The sequence below is a fragment of the Pleurodeles waltl genome, chromosome 4_1, assembly GCF_031143425.1.
Source record: "Pleurodeles waltl isolate 20211129_DDA chromosome 4_1, aPleWal1.hap1.20221129, whole genome shotgun sequence".
Lineage (NCBI taxonomy): Eukaryota > Metazoa > Chordata > Amphibia > Caudata > Salamandridae > Pleurodeles > Pleurodeles waltl.
Genome location: NC_090442.1, coordinates 573039784 through 573064601, shown reverse-complemented (window position 1 = coordinate 573064601; position 24818 = coordinate 573039784). Strand labels below are relative to the sequence as shown.

Genomic DNA, 24818 nt, shown 5'->3' with positions numbered 1-24818 from the left:
CGGTGGGCTGCCTATGCCCAGGAAACTGAACGTGTAAGTGCTTTACTTAACTCAGAAACTTAACTTTACTTACCTCCCCCAGGAACCGTTGATTTTTGCACTGAAACCACTTTTAAAATAGCTTATTGCCATTTTTACTACAACTGTGTATGCTATTGCTCTAATTCAAAGTTCCTAACTTACCTGTGTGGAGTACCTTGCATTTTATATATTTACTTCAAATCTTGAATCTTGTGGTTCTAAAATAAATCAAGAAAATATATTTTTCTATATAAAAAGTATTGGCCTGGACTTAAGTCTTTGAGTGTGTGTTCCTCATTTATTGCCTGTGTGTGTACAACAAATGCTTAACACTACCCTCTGATAAGCCTACTGCTCGACCACACTACCACAAAATAGAGCATTAGAATTATCTAATTTTGCCACCATCAACCTCTAAGGGGAACCCTTGGACTCTGTGCGCACTATCTCTAACTTTGAGATAGTATATACAGAGCCAACTTCCTACAAACAGTCAAAAAGAGACCAGGGTAGCTCTCTCCAGATCAGCGCATGGCGCGGAAAGAAAAAAACTAACGTCACTTTGCTGATGTGGCGTCTATGTACTACTCCCAATGTCATCACAGCAACTACGATGCCAACGACTCCCGCAGAGTAGACCAACACCACCTACTGACGTGCAAGGGTATTGCTTGAAGAAAAAATCTCCCGATACAGTCGAACGCCTGGGGGAAAATTCGAAGGGAAAGAATCTGCGACTAGAAGTCTCTATCAGATAGAAACCTTATAAGATCAAATCAAAGAAAGGCATGAAAGTTCTGTAAGAAGATAGTCATATTACAGGAAAAACTAAACGTACCCTTCAAAGAGTGAAGCACAACAGCGTCATTAGGAGACAGTACAAAAGGGCATATGAAGGAACACTCAGTCATAAAAAAACTGAAAGCTGATAAAATCCCCAGGTCCCTAAAAGGGAGCTAGTAAAATGGAAGTTGAATAGCAGACATATGAGTGTTAGTATATTAAAATACAATGTAAATACTCTACTTAGAGTATGATATATACCAAAGAAATAATAACTCTTAATCATAATCTTGTATTCAGAGTGAATACCTTCTAAGTAGACAACAGTGACAACGTAAAGCAGAAGTCAATACTTTACATCAAGTAATGAAGAGAAAGAAACTTTGAACATCAGGCATGAAAAGCTTCAAAAGATGGTCCACGTTATGGTAATAACAAGCCCAGGAAATTAACACCTGGGAAGGATGAACACCCACTGGGCGTTCCAAGGAGAATACAAGACCATAACTGAAAGACTTGTTATCCTGCAGAAGCAAGACTCACGTGTGGAAGTACTGAAGAACAAGTCATAGCAGAGTAACAGCAGAAGCCTGATGGACAACCCTAAGGGTAAAGAGAGAAACAAGGTTAACTTGTTGCTAAACCCCCTACTGTTTCAAAAATAATGCAAGGCTGAGTCAGCACCTGTGCCAAACAAATGGGCGCCATCAAATGGCATGTCCAGTAATGTAGTTTGGACTGGCTCTGAAAACCCTGAGGTACGCAACCAAGCACAGTGACAAAGTGCAATTGAGGAAGCCATAGCGCGACCCACAGAGTCAGTGGAATCCATGCCACATCAATTAGCTGTATTCTGCCCTCCTGAATGAAAGAAGTAAGAGTGCTCCTGACATCATCAGGAAGCGAAGGTCAAATATTTGCTAAAGAGTCTCACAAGGAAGGAGAGAAACATCCAGGAAAACAGGACGTGTTCACAGAATGCAGTGTAGAACTGGCGGGGGAAATAATATGGCTACTGCTGACATCTAGACTCCTTGACTCTCTAACAGGAGGAACATGTGGGAGAGACTCTTTATCAGGGCAAGCCAAAGAAGCCTGTGCCACCAAACTGTGATGAGTAGGATGCCTGATCAAACAAGGTGGGTCACCCAGGGCTGGACGGTGCCTGTGAAATATATCCCGGTCAACAGGGGCCCCTGTATCAGGCTTAGCCCAAGCACCCAACAAGACTTCATGTAGTGCTTCGTTGTAGGGAAGCACTGGTTCAACCCCTGTCTGGCTCTGAAGGAGTATATCAATCAGGGGATCCAAAGCCAAGTCCATTAAACGAAGGGTGAGACCTAAAACCTCTGCATCCCTCTTGAGCATATCCGCAAAGGAGGAGCTCACTTCCGTATTAAGTCCAGGAGGTGAAAAGAGGCCTGAGGCCAGAGAAGAATCCAAGCCACTAGCAGTAGCCAGATCAGACAACCAGTTGTCCTCTCTCTCGGAAGCCCCGACTCCAGCACCGCCTCTCCACCATCTCCTGCGTTCGGAACAACAGGAATGGAGTCTTGTGGAGGAAAGACCGGCGCCATTCCTGACGTCGACCGGCATTGAGAAGGCAATGCCTGGATGTTGATATTGACATCAGACAGGGAGTTGACTTTGATTGGCGTCACCAGAGTAGGCTGATCAGATATCGGCGCCGAAGATGGACACCCTGAAGGGCTCCACAGTAGTTGTGTCAAAGGACGCTTAAGGCCTAACTGAAGCCAAGGGCGAATCTGCCGCCGTGGGCACAGTCAAAGCACTGCGCACCTCCTTGGGACCAACAGGCGCTCCAGAGGGAGGTGGCTGACCAAAGATGAAAAATAATATGCACGCATCTGGTCTAGAGTTGCTCCATCTCCCGTAAAAGGGAGGAAGAGGTGGGGTAGACCCTGACCTTGTCTCCTTGGAGGATGTGGAAAGAAAAGAACTGACATCTGTGCTCCTGGGTGGCGCATATATAGGTGACCATGACATCACTTCCAGCACCAATGACGCAGACAATGCCACACAAAACCAAATCAAAGCCACCCGACGGTGCGCAGGGGTTCTGCTCATTCAAAAGTTTTCAGATCCAGTATGACACCTGGGAAATTCAAAGGAAAGGAATCTGTAGCTAGAAGCCTCTCTCAGATACCTGAAGCAGTGCAACGGTGCCAAGTAATTTGTGAACTGAACTGTGGGATGGAGCAAGGTTTGGCCCAAGCCTCCAATAAGGTATCCATCAGTGCTTTGTTGAAAGGAAGAAGGGGTTTCAAAGATGTTGAAGTACTTCAGTCAAACCACTTTTTTTAACATCCATGGTGGGGAGGTGAGAGTCATGAACTTTGGCTTCCCTATGCATCACCAATGTAAGGGAACAGATTCCTCTGTGGCTGATCCAAGCGGAGAAAAAAAACTGTCTCCAGGGACATATGAAGGCTATTAGCCTCCTGTAAGTCCTTGTACCAACTGTCATCCTGATGGGGCCGAGCGAACTCATTGCCAGGGTCACTGTCATTATCCAAATCAGCCCCATGAAGGAAATGCAGAGTGTTGTCAACCTTGTGGCAATTCAAGGGGGAGAAGTGGCACCGCAGATGGATTTAGGCGCAATGTCGGACCCATGTTGACAAGGTGTCAGAAAGAACAATTCGGGGGACCTCCTCAGGCGGCAAAGTCAGCATGTCGGGGGCCGACATGGGTCATGGCACGGAAGTGGGGTTGGTGGTGATGTAGGTTTGCACATGTGGTGTTGTAGCCTTGAGAGTGATATTGTTATTTTGTGTTGTTTTACTGTTACTGCAGTGAGGGTAGTTTACTGTAGTAGTGTCAGTGTAGTGGTGTCACTGCTGTAGTGTTGTTTTCTTGAAATGCAACTGTGTTGTAGTTGTAGTTTTGGTGCTGTAGTATTTTGCTGCCATGATATTGTAGTTACTGACATATTTAGACAATTAGCTTATCATGGCCTAGCTGTGATAAACAGGGCCCATGTGAGACATCCAGTTCAAGAATGCTTAAATGTTGAGGTTGCCCTGAGATGTTTCTTAATAGTATGGTTCTTAATGACTGCACCACTGAGTTTGTGGCAACACAATCCACCTTTTTTTATTGCATCCTATGATACAGATTGCATAATTAATGCACTGAAATACACATGTAACATGTGTTTTCAGAGATTTCTGTTAAATAGTCCTGTTGGTCCCCTAGAGAGTCTGGATATTTTGAGGATTACAGCAAGCAAGATAAATGTTTGTCTTACTTCTTAAGTACTATAGATCAACTTCTGCCCCCATAGAATGACTTAATTAGGAACACCATCTGATTATTTCTCCCTAAATATTCTTGCTAGAAAGCAGCAGCTGGACCAAATGTCACGTAACATGAGATTTCTGGCTTAGTCAGTCATAAACAGGATATCCTTTTTCCCAGTGGGATATCTCAAGATCCTAAATATGCAATGCTCTTTTCTAGAGTGTACATTTTTATTTAAAAACAAAAGTGGCTCTATTATCCTTGGAGATCTTTTCCACAAGCCTACCCCGTTAAATTTCCATGATGAGACATCAGAGCACCAATGAGGATTGGCTGCACTGAATCATCTCCAGAGGATCTCTATCTCATATCCAGACAGCACAGCCAGGAGAAGCCTGCATAATTCTGTGGTGAAGGTCCCGCAACTTACTTGTAAGTCTTAACATTGGCTGTAGAGACAATGGTTTCAGAGCAGGTAGACTGCAGCATATTTTAACAAGCATTTGTAATGCAATGGGTCTTGTAATGCAATGGGTCTCGCATTTGCTCGAGTTAGAGCTATTAGCATTGTAAACTCCTAATCAGACTTTTATTGCCACATAAATTGAAAATGAAAAGTAAAACAGTTTCACATAAGTGAGCTGATTCAAGACGCCCTGGCCACCATGAGCATCAGCCTGAAGAGACACACAAAATTAAAAAGAAGTTCGCTCGCAGTCAAATTTATCGGCAAAAGTGCAATTAGCCATGTAACAGGGACGATGGCCAACGCGGTAACAAAACCTCCCCAAGCACTGAGCATTGGACTTGTAAAGAAGTATTAAAAAGAAATAAATATTCGTCTGCATCATTGGAGCATTGGACTTTCTTTTAACTTATACAACGTGTGTATCTGCGTGGCGGTGCACCACCTTTAGTATATAGAAGTTCCCTCTCAATGAACTCTGATGCACAGTAGTACTTCTCTCTTGCTGTGTGAAACTTTATGGCAACCACTCACAGCTTTGTTTTAGTGGGTGAGGAAAAAATGCAAGAAAAAGAATCTGAAGCAACTTCTTGGGAGACCCCCCCCCAATCTAAAATTCACTATGGTAGCAGAAGCATTGTTGAGCTTACTGGAGAAGTGCATGCTCTAGATGGTGGACCTCCAAAAAGTCATGAGAAAAAGTGCTCTAGCTTGTATCACCTCTGGAGTGAGCCTATTTATATTATGTTACAGAGATTGTTATAGCACTATGCTGCCATTAATATAATCAGCAGTGTGTGGATGGTGCAGATTGCGGAACACTGGCATTTTACAAAGTGAAAGTGGTTTATAAATGTCTTTAAAATTTAAAAGATTTGAAAATGCAGTGTCTCATATTTGATTCCAATTGAAAAAAGAACATTAAACGTCTTCTTCAGCTGACCATATGTACCTCAAACTACTCAATACAGCCTGATTTGGGTAGTAATGGATTTAATGAACTTATAAGAATTTGGTTGAATTTATATGGAGTTTATAGAGGGATAAACTAAAAGAATATCATAAATTCATGTAGTTCATACGTTTCTTTGCATTAACCTTGACCATTTTTTAAGACAACTCAAATGAATACCCAAATGACTCATAGGGACTCTTAAAAGCAGGTAATTGGAGAGGTCACTAGAGATAACATATATTATGCATCCTGGTTCAATGCTTTCTCTGTATTTAGAGGCAAAAATGTGTTTAGGCCGTGAGTGGTATCTGTATGAGGAACACCAGAATTAAGTCACAAAAAGTAAATACTGTGGAACAACACTGGCTTCTTTAACACAGTTGCATACAGGGTCTTGTACAGGAAACACTGTGTGTCTTCAATACGTTCAATTACCCAAGGCAGAGTGTGGCTTTGCTTGCTGGTGTTTTTCCAACTGCGGACATGGAGCACATTTGGTGGCGTTTTCTGGCAGAGCCAGCCCATTACACAGTCTATTCACTCAACTGTCTTTGTTTGCTTTGCGTTGAGACAGTTACTGCCATCTGGGTGACACCTTGCTGTGGATAAATCACAACATGGAAGGGGCGGTCTACAGCGGACTTGAGATCGGATGGCCAAGTTTGGTAGCCATTTTGGAACTGTGATTTAGACTCCAGATCCCTGCCAGATATTTTAACTTCTTCCATGGCAGGTTTTATTTTGCTAAGGTGTACCTTTTTTCTATTAGTGTTTGGATGAAATTCTAGTATAACTTAGATGCTTATTACATCCTGTTCTTTCCTTCCTGTTCTTGGTTGATGTGCCTCCAAAAATATATAGGGAGACCTATACAGCTGCCTGGTGCCTCTTAACTTCACATTCTCAGCTTGATGCTCACTAAAGTAGTTCTTCCAATTTCAGAATGTTTTTCATCACAACTGCTCACTGTTACTTTATCTCCTGTTACCTTGCTTTTTTCCTGTACTCCCTTCCTCCACCTCACCTCCTTAAGGTACAGACGTTTTCTTCAGTCTACTCTCTAACATTACGTCTCCGGTCTTCAAACAGAAATCAAAAGTGGTTGCCATAAGTGGCGGACCTTATCTTTGCTTTAAAAAATCTTCATCCATCTTACCAAGAAAACCAGTCACTAACAGCCTCTGAAAGAGATATACCCTTCAAGAGAAACATATCAGTGCTTCATTTTCCTACATATCGTGCCTATAGGCATCACTATAAGAAATTTAGGATGCAATCATTCTTTCTCAGTTACTTGTCTTTGCACCAGAAAAAAAACTAGAGAACAAATGACACATTTTTTTTCTGTGGCCACTTCACAGCAGTGTTTAATTTGTATATATATATAAAAAAAAACATAAGTGCCAGAGCCTGTGTCAGAAGTTCACTGCAACTTGAACCAACCATTGCCCATCCCAGAGCGGTCTATGACAGTGGCAGCACAACTACTAAGTATCACAATCTTACAAGTGTGATCATTTAGACTAATTCAGGCACCCAGAGATATAAGAATAGTTTGGGCGGTAAGAATTAGACATTTTTAATATTTATTGAATTAATAAACAACTGTTGTTTTGCTCATCTCCAAGTCAGAGACACAGGGCCACAGTGTAGCAGACTAAATACAGGTGTTGACAAATAAGTGCTTGTACTGAGCACCAGACACCACCAGCTCAAATTAGGCACTGCTTTATAGTTATATATGAGCCTCCTGAACAGTCACATGATTAAGCAAACAAAATAAACTTAAAAGGACCTTTTTAGATCTATTGTTAAGGCCAAAGTTTGTAAGATCAAGTACCAAGAGTGTGCTAGTTTCCACATCTAAACTGATAAATATATAGCAGCTGATGCATGTATGGGCATTAAGTTTATAATCACAAATTCAGATTGCATGTATATAACTAGAAACAATACAATTTAGAAATAATTGTTGGCTTTATTGAAATATATTTTGCTTATAAGAAATAATGGAAATATCTTAGAAAATTATGTTTTGGCCTACATACTGTAGATGTTTAATAACACTAAAGAAAATATAATGACCTTTAGTTCCTTGCTCATTATGTCATATGGTCCAATCTGCATCTCAAGGATGATGCCCAAGGTGAAGCTTGTAAGGAACTGCTTTCCGCTGAGATGGGTCATTCCGCCCCTTTTCTACAGTGGCACAATGGGTTTGAAAAACAGAGGACTGGACTGCAACTCTGATCAACTGTCTAATGTTGAGACCTGTATGCATTTCACCAATGATGTTTTGCTGGTTGACACCATAAGTCAACAGCTATGCCCAGACCCCCAGTTATCACTGTCCAAAAGGATACAAGTGTCATCTCACTAATGAGGCTTAATAAGGCTGAAGTAGGTCTGGGTGTGTTTGTGTTCATGTTCAAAGGGAACATGGCCTAGCAGTTTAGGCTGGACTGTACATATTGTAGCAGGGTCAAGACTGGTCAGTACATAGTTTCTCCATCTCCAGTGGCCAAAAAAAACAATGGACTGGAATACAACTCTGACTGGTTGACTATGACTAAGGTTTTACAAATATCCCACCCTTTGCATTTGACTGTTTTGGTGGAGCATTTTCAGGTGAGAAAAGGTTTACAGCAGTGATTGGGATTGATGAAATTGTCACCAGGAAGGTGCTCAACAAAATGCTCTATTGCACCTTGTAGAGACCTGCAGCAGAGAATGTTTCACTGCCCTGGTAGAGTGCTTAGCAGACTATCTGCTTCCATCTTGGCAAGGGTATATATTCTACTACATTTGCAAATGAAAAGCCTGTCAATCAAGGCACGATGAATTGCTGCGATGTACATATACACATTTTTTCTAATAGATGTACCAGTTTCTCATTGATGTCAAAATTGAGGGAAATAATCCAGAAGCATATAATCTGCACCTGCTTTTAATAAAAAGAACCACTAGAACTAGCAGAACCACTCCCCAAACCTTTTTGCAAACACTGCTATCATCCAAAGGCTACCTAACTTGTTTACATGGTTGCCTTGAGGATCTGTGCCAGATATTTTACTTAAGATTATATACATCACAACCATGTTTCTGCCCAGATCAATTTCACTACTCACTGCAACTCAACGTGATTGATATGGTATGCTGCTCCATTTGAGAAATCATGTTGTATTTTGTTACACTAAATACTGTTGCTTGATTTGTTTTCCAACATTACATAAGGATGTGTTACAGATATTTACATCTCTCCAGATAAATAGTACAAAGCAAAAATACTGAAGAGCACACAAGAGTTCTAAACTGTAGCCAACCATGCCTGACATATTACAGCAAACAAAACATTACAGTTAAAAAAACACTACAACATACCCGTGATAGAAGGCACTTTTATCACATACTTACAGTTACATCCTGGAACTGGAGCCTCATTGCAGTGCCCGATGGCTGGGGTCTGCTGGTAATCTCTAATATGGTTCTAAGCAGCATATCTAGAAGGCTACTGACAATGACATCTACTTCTTCCAATACGGATTTCTCCTGAGAAAAAAACAGAGAATACATGTTTTACGGAGTTAGTGAATACTTCACAGCCACATATGAACTGGTATCCATGTTGATACAATCTGCAAAGCCTTGATTCTTCAACTGTTCTACTTCCTACATTAAATAACTTTTTCTCCGATACAGCGATCAATCCGCTTGTTTTACCACCTCACTGCTGAAGTAGTCCGATAGATTTACTTTATACCTGCTTAATGAACTGTTTGTCTGGAAGTGGTCCAGATCGGTCACACAATTAATAATGTTCAAAGCTGCCAATCCAAGATAATCCACTTATCTTCCCCCATTGCTTTCAAAATATTCCATCCGTGGGCAAATCGAGAACCACATTTGGTCTTGTCAGTGCGAACAAGCAATTTCAGAAGCACTGCTGGGCTCAGACGTGCATACGCTGAGGCAGACAGCATCTGAGGGCGCACAGGAAGTAAGAGAAAACCAGAAAAGGCAATACTTCTGTAGGCATTTGCACACTTAAGCTGTGGAAAGGGGACACATAACCCATAGATTTCTTGAGCACAAGTAAGCTCTTTTTAGGGGGCCTGTTTGCGTCGCAATGTACCTCACCCAGCGCATTGCCCCGCCCCATGTCCAAGGACCAGAACTGTCGCTTCCTGGAGGCCCCGAAAGAGGCAGAGTAACACTAAGCAGAGACAAGCCCTAAGCGAAAACAACGCTAGAGAACAGAGCTGAGGAATGCTGAGCCAAAGAGAAGGCCCAGTTCAGCAGCCTCATAACGTGACATCAATGATCTAACTGGAAGGACTGCATTCATATTGAGATTAGAATCCAATAAATAAGGGTGATTCTAGCGTCTTTGCATGGGTCACTAAGTAAAGGACGGCACAAAAAATCCCCACATTATTACAGCAGCGAAAGGGTCTGGAAAACAAAAAGAAGCACTCACTGGATCACGTGCACTAGTGAAGAACAATACATTACCAAGACCAAGATAAAGATAAAATAAAGTGTAAGTTTACAGACAAAATGCTACAGTATGTGTGGCACAGAAAAATAACACTGAAATAGATATTAATGGTTGCAAGGAGACAACATCTTGACTTGAATTATTTATCCACTTAGCACAAGCTTCGGTAATCATCCACATAAAGCCATAGGCAATGATAAACATGAAAGTGTTCTACCTTTTAAGTACTATTGCCCTCGTGGCTATGTGCGAACGTATGATGTAATGAGTTTTAGAAGTGCCTTGCATTTATGAAATGTTAATTTATTTTGCCTGCACTCCACAGATTTAAAGAACTCCATATTTATGCTTCCATTCATGATGTAATTTAAAAATGTTAATGAAATTCACAAACCAAAGAAAAATAGCCAGTGTAATGCTATGGAGAAGATATGACAAGTTAACAAAATACACTCTCAGTGATTTATACACAAGAGCTTAAACTAAGGCTACGTAATCACATGTTTACAATACTTGACAATGAGTACAGATGCCTTGGAAAGTAAAGACAACGTAAAATAAGGCTCAGAGGAAGTCAAAAGCATGGGTTCAATACAGGCAGATGAAAGGAAACGTGTGAAGTCCTGCATGCTCACTGCAAGAGGTTATGCACATACAAGTGTCACTTGTAGGAAAAAAGACATGTTTAATGGGTAGAGAAGAAACTGATTAGCCGCTATTCGACTGCTCTCGACATTGCCCCACCAGGGTAGAGAAAAATATAACCAGATTTCCTCGAACCCTTTATTTTCTTTCTAAAACCTGACCAAGTTCAACTTGAGTGTATTATCTATTGTCGCAGAAAATACCAAACCTAGATCTTTAGTCTAATACAGAGTCATTGGCTACAGAACAATACATATACGTTCACACCAAAGGCCAGAACTGGGAATATCTTGTGTACAAATTTGATTGATGTGAGATTGCGATATTTCCCTCGTTCGATTTGTACCAATATATTTATTGGAACTATTGTATACCCCTCTTAAGAGAAGAAAATAGGGGTGCATCCGGATTGGCAAACAAGCTTAGAGGTCAGGGTCGAACTGGCCTCTAGTGCAACCAAGCAGGGCTGGTCTGAAAAGCCTGTGGGTGGGCAGTTTCTGGCTATTTGTGGGCCTGTTTTGTGGTCTGGTGGGCCTGTGTTTCCTGTTGATTTCCCTAATAATACAACAAATATTGCCTGCAACAAGCTCAAATCCATGCAGTCTTTCATACCTTGCAAAGCATTAATAAGTAGAAAGGGCCTCATTATAAGTTTGGCAGAGGGATTTACTCCATCACAAACGTGATGGATATCCTGTCCGCTGTATTACAAGTCCCGTAGGATATAACTGAACTTGTAATACGGTGACAAGCTATCCGTCACCTTTGTGACGGAGTAATTCTCTCCGCCAAACTTGTAATGAGACCCAGTTTCTTTACAAGTTGAAAACTGCCCTAATTTGCAAACATGGGTGACTATCCACTTTTATTTTGATGTCTTGGCCTATTTTCTGCCCCAGTTCGATCCCTGTTAGAGGTACAAGGGCTATACAATATTAGCTCAGTCTGTGCATGTTGGCTCTTTCGGTATGCACTTCTATTCCAACCGATGAAATATTTTCTCAGACTAGCCTAGACACACCCATCATATTACACAGTTCAATACCGGATGCAGAGCAGGGTTTAACTGGAGATGAGTTTAGATGGCGGGTCGGACAGTGGTAAAGGCGCCCATGATCAAGAGGCTGAGAATAGCACAATCCTAGCTCCAAGCTACAGTCTCCAACTATCACTAGAATGCGTTTATGGCTTTTGAAACAGTCTGAAGTTGCTATCTTTTCACTCTGTGAAAAGTTTGTAAACACATATGCCATAAACAGCAGTTACCGTGCACCTATGGAGCTCTTGGGGATGCCTCACAAAGTGGGACTACACCTCATCCTATGCATCTCTCACTAATGTATGTATGTATGTATTGAGTATTTATGAAGCGCATTCTGGCCCAAGGGCATCGAAGCGCTAACTAGGGTGAGGCTGTATTCGCTAAGGGGGAGACTCCGAATCTTATCGTGGGAAGAGCCATGTCTTAACCAGTCTCCTAAACATCAGATAATTGTGCTCTTTCCTTAGTTCCAGTGGAAGTGAGTTCCAGGCTTTAGCAGCTGCAATAGTAAATGCTTTGTCACCCCACTTCGCCTTTTTAGTACGGGGAGTTTGAATTCAATAGGCGGTGGCAGAGTGCAACAACCTTTTAGGTCTATGCCATTGCAGTTTAGTGGTCAAGGCCTTAGGCCCAATCCCATGGACGGCTTTGTGAGTAATGCAGAGGGCCTTGAAAGAGATCCGTTGGATTACCGGAAGCCAGTGTAGGTTTTTGAGGCACTTCTTAGCCGAGGCCGCACGAGGCAGCTTCAATAGTAGCCTAGCAGCGGTGTTCTGCATCAGCTGCAGCTTATTTAGCGATCCTTTATCCAGGTTGAGCAGAAGCGCATTCCCGTAGTCCAGTCTGGAAATGACCAGGCAACAGAGCTGTTACTTGAGTTAAAATACTCCCTGTAGTGATAACAGTAGCATAGCTGTCCCTTGGTCTACACTGCCACAAGTAAGACTTACAACAGACTTGGGCTAAAAAGCTATCAGTGACACATTATCCAGCATAGCTATCCCTCACATTATTCTTCTAATGCCATCTTCAACTAATAATAATAAAATCTCTTGTCACAAAACACTAATCCAAACCTATTCAATATGTGTTTCCCATGAAACCCCATCAAGTTCACCTTCAACCCCTCATTTAGAGTTGAGCACCTTGATGTAAAGGGTTGCCCAGCGGTACCCTGATACCGTCCTCCATTTCAATAGCAATTTTGGAGTCTGAAGACCACTAATACTACTAATCATTCTTGTGCATGGTGACATGACTACATAAAACACACTACAACATACCTAGTGTAAATGAAAGATTCACTCAAGTTTACATCCATTGGCAGACTTGTAGGAAATGAGATACGGATGTCAGAAGCCTCGCTATAGATCATGTACAAAAACAGAAGCCATCCTCGTTTAGACAACCAGACTCAAGTCTTGACTAACTTTCGATGCGTATTATTTATAAAAACAGTGCTTTACTCCTGCACAGTAAAAGGCTATTAGCTTCTTTCAGAGCAACGCACTCGCCGGTCCCTCTATTGAATGCCACAGGTGAAGGTGTTAGCCATCACATGAATTACTGTCAGTCCTGTCAATAAATCTATCAGTGTATGAAGTACAGATAGTTGTACAAACAGTTCATGCAGTGACAAAGCACCACGCTTAAGGATCTGGTGCTCCAAAACAGCCACAGTATCAGCAAATGGCACACATTGCTAATCTTAGAGCTGAGTAAAAGATGGATAATCTTGCAAGTGCAACCATAACTTCCATATGAAGACTTGATGAAAGCAAGGCTGCAATGTGTACAAGACACAGTTGTGGCCCTCTTTTTCCACCAGTGTTTTTGAGTTAGTTCGCCAATATCACTGTGGGTTACTTCATTTCAACTGTACAATTGCAAAATTTTAATATCTTTTTCTGATATTTTACTATACTGACCAGCGTGTCTTTAAAATGACAATGGAATCTCCAGAATCCTGTTGATTGTATTGTCTCGTCGGTCAGTTTGTAGCTGGGCAGTGTATGACAGTGTATATTGACATGTGATGGCCAACTCTCTAGTTCGCATTTACGAGTGTCCAGTCAGACTAATCAGAAGGTAGTGACCATCCAGACATATTGCTTCATGTGGGTGCTCATCAATTGAACATGTGAGAACTCTTTGGCACAGTGGAAAAAATGGGCTGATTAGGTAACATAACACTTACAATATATAAACCATTGCAAAAAATATTTAACATATCAAAAAATAATCCTAATTAACACTTCTTTTAAGGATGTTGCAAACTTCAGGGTACTTAACAGAGAAATTCACCACTGTTTCTGCTTTTGGACCTCTATTTTTATGTCTGCTAACGTGCCTAACAATTTATCAGAATTTCACTCACTGCAAGCTCTATGTTAACATGATTTTGAGCTGTAATCGCCAGTGCTTATCTTTCAAAATAAAGTCAGCTGCTGTGCAGCTCTGGTAAGGGGATTTGCGCATGTCGCATGTGCACACATGCATGTGGACGCATGCAGGCTGAGCTAGGAAGACTATTGTCTCACCCAGTCTGGCATTCTCAGTAAGATAACACCACAGCAGGTGGGGCCCAAACTGAATGATTGGATTGGACACTAAAAGAAACTGCATCATCCCTTCTTGCGTAAAGTGTAGTGGGTGATGTGTTCACTGTACATTGTAGGTGTAAATTGTGTTTTACTTTATCTGCAGACTGGCATTTGACACAAAGGCTGCTGTCTTGTATATAACAATATCAGGCCCAAAATCCAGATATCAATTCTATTAGACCATATCTGGATTATTTGATATATTTCATTATTTAGCATTTTTCTTTAACCAAACTTAATTAAATGTGTACTTTGAGCTGCAGGACTGGACGAGTTCATTATTCTGCCATCACAACGTTCTCTGAACACAGTAGGACTATTTCTAGGGGATTAGGCTGGGTGATTACCAATCCCCATAGCCCTTTAGCAGTTCCTCCCTGTAAATTATTTTGAGGAATATTTCCATGTTTCATGGAGTTCTGGAGGATAAGAGACCGGTCCAGAGGGGGCAGTGCTGGGCTCAGAGGAAGAGATGTTCTCCAATTTTGGAGAGATCTGTCATCTTGAAGCCTTTCCAGAGTGAGACAAAGGTGTAGTGAGCGCAGTATGCTGGGTCCCATGAGCGACAATAGGGGATGGAAGGACGATTGACACTACAAGGCTCTGTGGGCACTTCACTAAGTGTAGGAAACACCACTTCCCTTTTTTTTTTTTAAATAACCAGAAGAGTCTCAGAAAACGGCAAATGAGCCTGCACAATAAGAGGAAGGACCAGCTTGGGCCGATGCATTCCTGCCACAGGAGTGGGCACTACAGACTCTTACTGTACACACCACAATAATCCTGTAAGTGGTAGAAGGACTGTGTGGCTTGGGGAGAGTTGTATGCCAAGGAGGACCTTCGGGGTTGATTCCAGACAGACATCTCATAAGTTCACAAAGGGGTGCTCAGAAAACTAGTCCAGACCACTGCAGCTAAGCAGCTACAAAGGAACAAAGGAGGAGAAAGCAGCATTGAGCGAGCCCACAGAACACATCTCCTGGAGGCTGAAGCACACCAACAGGAGCACAAGCCTATAAGCCCCATCCAAATCAGCCCAACAGAGCCAGAGAAAGTGGCATTTTAATTAGCTGTTTATTTCTATAACTGCCATGAGTCACTGAAAAATCCCTAGCATGATCGCTTTATACATCTAGTGGAGCCAGCACCAGTTGCATCCCCCATGGGGACTAGGGTGAGAGTCCTCACTATTACCAAATCTCTTTTCGAGTTAGGGGCCAGCCTCCACTCTGGGGAACCTATGGGTCTGTTCCATGACCCTGCAGCAGTAGCTGCAAGGAGAGCAGAAGGCACTGGCCATCAGTGTCTAGCTTCAAGGAATGGAGTGTAAGGCAGCTGGGGATGCCAGTAAGCCACACAGCCTTTGGGCTTATGCATGACTCTAACAACCACCAGTGCACAGGTGCACCATGGAGGGACATCAAGAAACTGAATAGCAGATATTTCCCACACTGACTTAGGGGGCATTGTACAGGGAGAAATTAGTACACATCCCAAGTCTCTGGTTCACACAGCTCCTACGTTTGAGCTTTTATGGAGGTACTGGGATGGCACTGTACCCAATCTGTTAAGGGTCATGAGAGGCTTCTGCGCAGACTGGTGTAAAAAAAAAAAACAAAAAAAAAAATGAAATCATCATGTCAAAGGTTGAAGGCACTATATTTATTAATAAAATGCTATGTCAAAGACAGTAGATTTGGCTTATTTTTAGTGAATGACAAAAGGTGTATCTGCTGTACTGAAGCCAGCAAGCTTCTGGTATTATACTTGTGAATACCCTAAAAAAGCTATTAAAGTGTTTTAAGGATAGAACCTGCTGCTGCCCACATGATAAAATGTACCTCTAAACTAAAGGGTAGAGTATAGATTTAGGGGGTTAGTTATTCCCTGTCATCTTTCTTTAGAGTGTGTTTTGTGTTCCAGTTAGTTTGCTAGGCTCCTTTAGCAAGGGTTAATGCCATTTTGTAAGTATGTGATTTAGTTGTGTTTATATTAAGGTACATTTTCTTTAAAAAAATGACTGGACAATAATCTGAGTATTATTGTGTGCATTTCTGATTTCTAAGATTCTAGCCAATATCACCAGATTCCTGGACTGCTCTGCCCCCAAACCATGAGAGCTATGTGCTAAAAGAAGTCCAACATCCCCAGTTTGAGGGTTCGCAGTATTAGGGCATCAAGGGGTGAAGGACCCCGCTGGATACTATTTGGACTAAGTAACACCAGATTGCACTGGGACCTCCTTAACTGCATTCCTCATGGTTGTAACTCAATAGTTTGTTCTCGGAGGAGCCTAACAATGTACTCTTGACTACATAATATAAACACTGGTGAATTCACCTCAGTTCCTTTGCAGAGGAGGCAGCAAATGTACAGCTCTTGTAAAGTGGTTTAAAGCTTCCTAGGGAAAGCTTTCTTGTTGTCTTTAGTGATCGTGCACTGCAAACACTAGGCGACATTTTTGGTATTCTATATAAGAAGTAGTCTAATAAAGGTACTCATAATGCTGCTTTTGGTAAATTGCTAGAACATCTTAAAGGGTGTAGGTGCTGTTTAAACCACAAGAGCACATGTAAACCGCTGCAACAACCTAACATTTGAAAATAGATTTATCATAAACTATTAGTCTATGCCCAGTTTCATGCACAGGAAAGGTCGATCCATTTTTCATGGGCTTCTCTGAGAGAAGTAACTAAACAGTGTTCTATGTTAGCAAGGGCCTTGATTTAGGCGATGCTACAAGTACATTACTCTAAAACATATGTTGAAAAATGCCGTTCGGAAGTTATGAATGTATGCAGCTGTTATTTACACCAAGTAAATTTCAATCCAGTGGAGCATGTATAATCCTTGGGAGTGATGGTGTGACTGAATATACAGGGGCCGGCATTAGCCTAAAGCCTATGAATTTCTGAGACGTGGGAGACGAAGCAGCCACTCACCATATTCTGCGTGTGCCCCTGTGATTTGCTATTTTCTCACTGCCAAGGAGCTGTGATCTCTCTGGTATGGTTTACTCTGGGGTGGGAGCAGTGAGTGAGTGATATACGAATGCTCATTTCCTCTGATATGAGCTCCAGCCTACTGGGAGTACTGGTTCTCTCCCAGGATCCTCCTCCTCCCAGACTCGCATTAGGCACTGCCACTAGTTTGTAACTAGCTTCCCTGGCAGATGCGACAGGCACTTTGGTGTATTTTACCATCTGCTCTGAAAGAATCCAAAGGATCATGACAGTTCATGATTTAGAGAGGGTTAGTTGTATCCACTGCACTTAAATCAGGCACAATTATGATATGAAAACTCCTGCTCCTTTCCCAGTTGGTGCCATGAAGAAAGGTGCCAGAGCCTTGAACATCTGTACTATCAAGATAATGGGGGTCATTTTGACCTTGGCGGACGGCAGAGGCCGTCCGCCAAGGTACCGCCGCTGAATGACCGCACCGCGGTCAAAAGACCGCGGCGGCCATTCAGACATTTCCTCTGGGCCGGCGGGCGCTCTCCAAAAGAGCGCCCGCCGGCCCAGAGGAAATGCCCCTGCAACGAGGACGCCGGCTCAGAATTGAGCCGGCGTAGTTGCAGGGGTGCGACGGGTGCAGTTGCACCCGTCGCGTATTTCAGTGTCTGCTTAGCAGACACTGAAATACTTTGCGGGGCCCTCTTACGGTGGCCCCTGCAGTGCCCATGCCATGGGCATGGGCACTGCAGGGGCCCCCAGGGGCCCCGCGGCACCCCCTACCGCCATCCTGTTCCTGGCGGGAGACCTGCCAGGAACAGGATGGCGGTAGGGGGTGTCAGAATCCCCATGGCTGCGGAGCGTGCTCCGCAGCCATGGAGGATTCACAAGGGCAGTGGTAAACCGGCGGGAGACCGCCGGTTTACCCTTTCTGGCCGCGGCTGAACCGCTGCGGTCAGAATGCCCTCGGGAGCACCGCCAGCCTGTTGGCGGTGCTCCCGTGGTCGGTGACCCTGGCGGTCACCGGCCGCCAGGGTCAGAATGACCACCAATGTGCCTTTCCGGACGGAGGTCTAAAGCTGAACACCCAATGCAATGACCTTTTCCACAATGGTGGATATCATATCCAGACAATGGGATGTCCCTTAATAAAAAAAATGACCCTGCTCTTGTCTGGCTATTGGACACCTAGTATTTCCTGAGAAGTCGAAGGCCATCATTTTCAGACAACGCAACCGGAAGCACCCTTTCTTGATAATTTCTTGATGTCATTTTTATTTGTTTATAAGAGATAGTTTCTTAATTTCAGTGTATGAGTTTCACTTGCGCGTGCACAGCTTGAAGTAGGCCAGTCTCGTCTAATAATATTATAGTTTACTTTAAAAATGATAATATCCAAAAACAGAGTTCTCTTACAGAATTATTCCTGGCGGAAGATGGCTAGAAAGTTGTGCTTTGTTATCTAAATCAGATTGCCATACCCAGATTTAGGGGAAGGTATTTTGTGACTAGCCAGGCTTTGTGAGCAGTTCTTGAAGAAATGTTAGGGTTTCTACTTTTGTTCACCAACATTGACTAAAACAACATGTCAGCTCCCCGCATAGACACTATGGGCCTAATTACGACCTCGGTGGATGGGATACTCTGTCACAAAAGTGATGGATATCCCACCGCTTTACAAGTTCCGTAGGATATATTGGAAGTTGTAATATGGCAGAAGTCATTTCTGTCATGTTTGGGACAGAATATCACATCCGCCAAGGTCGTAATCAGCCTCTATGTACTGTGCATGCAAACCCACCTTGTGGTAATATTTGCTAACCCATCTACGCAGAACAAATTTTGTGAGCACTCTGAACTAGTTCTTTCAGCTTCACCATTCAATGCTGCCCTTACTGCTGTGCTTGCCATCCTTACAAATGTAAGAAAAAGTAAATGATTGATAGATGCTGAAGGAAGTAACAATGGTTGCACATCGGGTTTGTTTTTTAACCAGCCCTTAACTCATTACATGTCAGGCAATTTTAAATTGCATTATAAATATATTAATATGATGGTATATTCATTAGCACAAAAACTGTTTTGCAACATCCTCAGTATGCTTCATGTTGCCAAGACAACCAGAAGTACAAGGGCTCACGGGTTCCTTGTAACTTTGGGACAGGATCCTATACAAAATTTCACAGTACTCCACAGATATAACTTTTGTCCTTTAAGTTCATTGTCTGGCAGTCCCTTTCACTTAGCTATAATGGCTCAAATTAAAATATTTCCAATATGTTGGAGGAAATTTGTTTAAATACATTTGAAAACCTATATACCTCCAACCCACGTCCTTTGGAAGAAGCTTATCTTCTAACAAATACAAAGGAAACACTTAAAATGATACAATCCATGTTTGCGCAGCTTTAGCTAATTAGCAGGTGATTGAGTTATTTGCCAGATTTTAGGGGAGTTGGTGTACTCCAAATGATGTTGTAGCAGGGGCTGGCACACTCCGAAGTGTGAGACTAGGGAAGTCGGCAAACTTCACATGTGTGTGGCACTTGGTGCTCAAACAAATTGTCCACGTGGTTGTAGGTATATGGACCCTGCGTTGGTCTAAGACTCAGGAGTATATTAAAAGTGTAGGGAGACACTTGTTTTTTGTTGCAATTTGTCTGCTTAGTAGGTCAATCAGGCGTGGTTGGCAAATCGAGTTTGTGAACTGAGTCAAGTGTAAGGTACTTTTGACTAAGATTTTGCAAGTCCTGTGTGCACCAGGACAGTATACATTGATCGGTTGAGAGTAAAATTTGCAGATCTAATTCGGTTTGTGAATCTGGGGAACTGAGGAAAAAAGAGTAGCTGCTACAGCGGAAAGCCGTCAGTGAAAATCCGTAAGGTTCCTGAAGCGATTGTGATTTCCCTTCCTGTTTGTTGGAGTGCTCACAATACCTTTGCATTAGTTTTGGGTGTTTTTGAGTTTAGGAGGACAAGCCGCAAGACTTTGTCAGCCGCTGTGTGTAAGTGTGACGTCATTTTTGTGCCGCGCTGGGATAGGTTGGTTAGTGAGAAGGGTTGCACACGGATTGGTGGACAACCGTGAAGCGCAATTGGTTGAGAAGATTGGCGAAGAGGATTGTGGGATTAAAAGTCACTTCCTGATTATTGATTTTTGAAATAAAATTGTGAGAATTAAGTTTTTCAAAGCTGTAAAAAGTGCTTTTAGGGGAGATGAATATACTCCAGCTAGAGTAGGAAAAATTTGTCAGCCAGAAGATACTCTGGCATATATCGTAATTGAAGAGAAAGGTACCGGAGCATGCCTTTCGTTAAAACATCGGTGCAAAATTACAAGAAAAGAAGGGAGCTTAGCGTTTCCTGAAAATGGACCATTAAATTTTCAAGTTTTGGAGAATCTGAGACAAGTCATGTATGGTTAATGACCTCCGCCAAGACCAGCACAGTTCGAAGCATTAGCATTCTGGGAATTAGTAGTCAGAAAACAGCAGATGTTGAAGTTAGAGAGAAAAATGAGAAAAGCAGAAAATACACTAGCGGATGCTAGGTGGATCAATGACCAGAGACATTGGAGATTAGATACCTTACACTGTATTGGGATGTTTACTGCAATTTCAGAAGACAAGGAGAAGGAAGCAAAGAAAGCTTCTAAGAAATCAAAAGGGAGTTCTTCTTCAGATGAAGAGCAGAAGTTTAAAATAGGCTACGAAGTCTCTGATGCATGATGAAGAATCAGATGATGATGAATTTATTTTTCAGAAATCGTTTGCCGCCATATTTGACATCAGAGGGTCCAATTACTAATGTGAACCCCACTGCTCCAACACCAGTTGAGATGCAACAGAGTCCAGTACAGTGTAACACAAACATGACTGAAACCTCAGTACATGTTAACCCTAAAGTGTCCCAGACCCCAGTACAGACTAGTCCTCTAGTGCAAGTACTAATGCAGAGTAGCTTCAATCTGCAGACTGTCTCCAGTACAATGTCAGATACCACAAAACAGTGTTCCGAGGGTTTACCCAGATGTGCCTATCATAGATGCAACAGCTAATCTAATAGTGCCAACAGGACAGGTTTACCAGAAACCAGTGTAGGTCCAGACAGAGCCAACTCCAATTTTACTGCCTCAAATGCCAAATATGAGGGAAGTGTACTCTCAAAACACAACTGCCAGACCAAATCCAGATGCTTTATCTCTACCTGTTACTATTGGTCCAATTACACCATTGTATGCACAGGGAAACGATGGCAGAAATGTTCAGGGAAACTTGAATCAGAATCAAGTGGGAGGAGGACATTATGATAATGCTAATGATAATGTTCTCTGGTGAGACATACATTTGATGGAACGGGGTCACTAATAGATCTGAGTCCTATTAGAGCTCCTCTGAACGTAGAAACAGGGTCACAGATTGACACCAACATGAGAGTAATGACACCCCAAATTCCAAATTTAACTTTTTCAGTTGCCTGGTCCTCAGCCTAACAAGATTTGGTCACAGGGTTTGGCAGCACAGCAATTAGACAGGTGGTTAGAAAAGCTCAATTCTTCACAGGATATACAGAGTGAGGGAATTACATAAATTGTACTAGGCTTTCATTGGAAGCGAGTGAACTCGTTGAGGGGCCAATGGGTGTAAATAGGTTAGAGTCCTACAGTGAAGCAGAGCTGCAATACCTACGTCCGAGAATCACCAAAGAGGCAGATTAAGTACACAAGAGGTTAGCAGAGATAGCAGATGAACACGGAATAGATCTTTCAAAACTGAAACATTTAAAAAGGAGCTACAGGTTAGATTTTGAGACAAAAGATTTTGGACACATGAGATTTGCAGGGATGAAAGCACACTCCAGAGAGTTACTTCAGAGCACATTAGACAAACAGGAAGGTAGATGGGTGAAAAAATGAGACAAGCCGAAGAAAGGTCCCGATACTTATGCTACAGAAGTACAGCAGAATAAGGAAGCAGTAAAAGTCTTACCAATGAGAGAGATTCCAGAAGGGAATTTTGTACATGTCCCTTAAAGCAGGAGTGACATTTTGTCATTTACGAATGATTACCCCAAGTGGAGGGAGTAACCAGTAGAATGGTACAAGCAGACACATAGGTTTGTGAAACTAGCAAAATGCCTGTGGGAGGATTTGAACACTCTTTTGGAGGTAGTTGTTTCTGCAGATTTATGGATTGAATGCAAGAGGAGTGTAGATTGACCAACAAGTGAGCCGCTGAGAGATCCAGCAACAGGTGCACCATCTCCTGAAGTAATGACATATTGCTAAAAAGTCACTGAGTTTCTGAAGACGAGAATTTCGCCCCAAAAATATTGATTGGCAGTACATATAAAGGACAGCTCAGGAGGTGAAAGAATCAATTCATGCGTACTATGAGAGGTTGTAAAAAGCATTTAAACACTACAGTGCTATTAAAACGACTGACCTGAAAGATATGATTCACTTTGTGTTCAGATTTGTTGAAAGACTCAGACCAGAAATTAGTCAGATGATTAAGAGCCATTTGATTTGTTGGCAAGCAAAGCCGATTGATGAAGTGCTCGAGTACCCGAAATACTGTAGTGATGAGATTGAATGGAAACAGAAAAAAGTTGAAGGAGAAAGCTATAGTGATGCAGATCAAAGCTGCACAGACAGGGATTCAGGGATGTTTTCAGTCTCCTCAGCAGCAGGGAAATGGCATGTTTCAGAATCAAGGCACGTTTCAGAACATAGGCAGAGGAAGATGTCGTGGTGGAATGGGAAAAGTTAATCATGGTCCAGATTTGAATACAGTCATGATACAAGGAGAGACGCAAGAAAAAATAATGTTACCTTGTCACGCTTGCATAGGTAATCAAGCTTTGGAAACAGGTGTGTCCGATGGTAAATCAGGGAGGTGTTCTTCAGCAATCAAATAATATCAATGTTTTTCAGGATATGAAAGGACCGAGAATGAGAGGTCAACATTTCCAGAATGGTGTAAATTCCAACCTTTACAGCCTATGCAAAATGTACAGCCATTACAAGTACAAGTGCCTAAGTTACAGCAGATGCAACCCCAGGTGTAGATGGTGCCTTAACAACAAATGCAGATGCTTAAACAACAGATTCAGGCACATCAAGCCCCTATGAATCAGCAGCAGGTGATGCTTTCTCGGGTACAAGTATGAATCAGAGTAACAATAGTGTACAGTTTCCATTACACAATGAGGATGGAATAAACGACGTTTGGATGTCTGAGAGTTCGGATGAAGAAGAATGCGTGGTGCCAGCTTCATTAGAAGTGGATCAGAAAAATTCTTATGTTAAGGAAAAAGTGAATGGCCACAAAGTCTAATTTTTGGTTGAAACTGGTGCTACACGCTTGGCAGTGAGATCTGCAGAGGTTCCAGGCCTGCCCTTATCAGGCAAAACAATTCAGATTGTAGGAGTTGCAAATCAATATTTGACAAACCCCATTACAAAACCAGTTTTAGTTAAAATTGGTAATTTTAAAGGTTTACACAAATTTGTGGTTTGTGATTCAAGTCCTGTGTCTTTGCTAGGAAGAGATTTATTGTGCAAAACAAGATGTTCAATTATCTGTTCACATGAAGGCATCGAAATTCAAACTAACAGTGAAGGTGAGGAAGACACAACACTGTTAGCAAGTAGTTGGTGTTAGAAGAATTTTCTTTGATCAGTTTTGATGAGCCAGTGAATGAGAAAGTTTCTTTGATTAGTCTCTTTCCAGTTTTTGAAGTGAAAGATCTTCCTGCTGATTTACAGAAAAGTGTTAAGACCGAAGATTGGGATGTTTCAGGAAAGGATATTGGGTTGATATAAGGAGGAGAAGCAGTTACATCCACAATCAAGCCCAATGTGGTTTTTCCTCAGACTCCACAATGTCCAATGGCAAAAGATGCAATTGAGGGTGAGAAACCATTGATTGAGAGTTTGTGGAGAAAGGTATTTTAAAAGAAGTGTTGAGCAGCCTGTGTCATTCCCTAATAATGGGTCAGTGCAAACCTTGTGGGAAAATCAGACTTGTCCAGGATTTGAGGAAATAAATGACTTAGTGGTAAAATGTTGCCCAGTAGTGCCAAACCCAGCTGTGATCATGTTTCAGATCCCACGCAATGCTAAATGGTTCACTGTCATGGACCTATGTCTAGCATTCTTTTCCGTGCCTCTTCACAAGGAAAACAGATATTTCTTTTGTTTCAAGTTCTTAAACAAGGTCTACTGTTGGTGTAGAGTTCCACAAGTGTTCTCAGAAACACCATCTATTTTCAACCAGATTTTGGAGTTACTAGCAACGCCTTATCGGTCCATATTAGTGCAGTACATTGTTGACCTGTTGATTGCGTCCAGGACCAAAAAAGGGTGTAAATATGATATGATTGCATATTTGAATTTCTTGGGAGACAATGAACATAAAGTGTCCCCCGGCTAAATTACAATATTGTCAAAAAGAAGTGAAATACTTAGGTCACTTGATTGAGAAAGGAACTAGGAAAATTTCTAGAGAGAGAGTTGCAACTATTTTGCAAATGCCAGCACAAACTACACAGAAAGATGTGAGGATGCTTTTGGGAATGGTGGTT

General features: G+C 42.1%; 1 protein-coding gene across 2 annotated transcripts in view; it reads right to left on the bottom strand.

Annotated features, from left to right (window-relative positions):
• The window catches only part of DOCK4 (dedicator of cytokinesis 4), a 1300588-nt gene that overhangs the window by 465958 nt on the left and 809812 nt on the right, over positions 1–24818 (bottom strand). For both annotated transcript variants that reach the window (XM_069228963.1, XM_069228964.1), the window contains exon 25: positions 8904–9038. In XM_069228963.1, coding sequence (XP_069085064.1) covers positions 8904–9038 — 135 coding nt within the window. The remainder of the gene's footprint in view (positions 1–8903; positions 9039–24818) is intronic.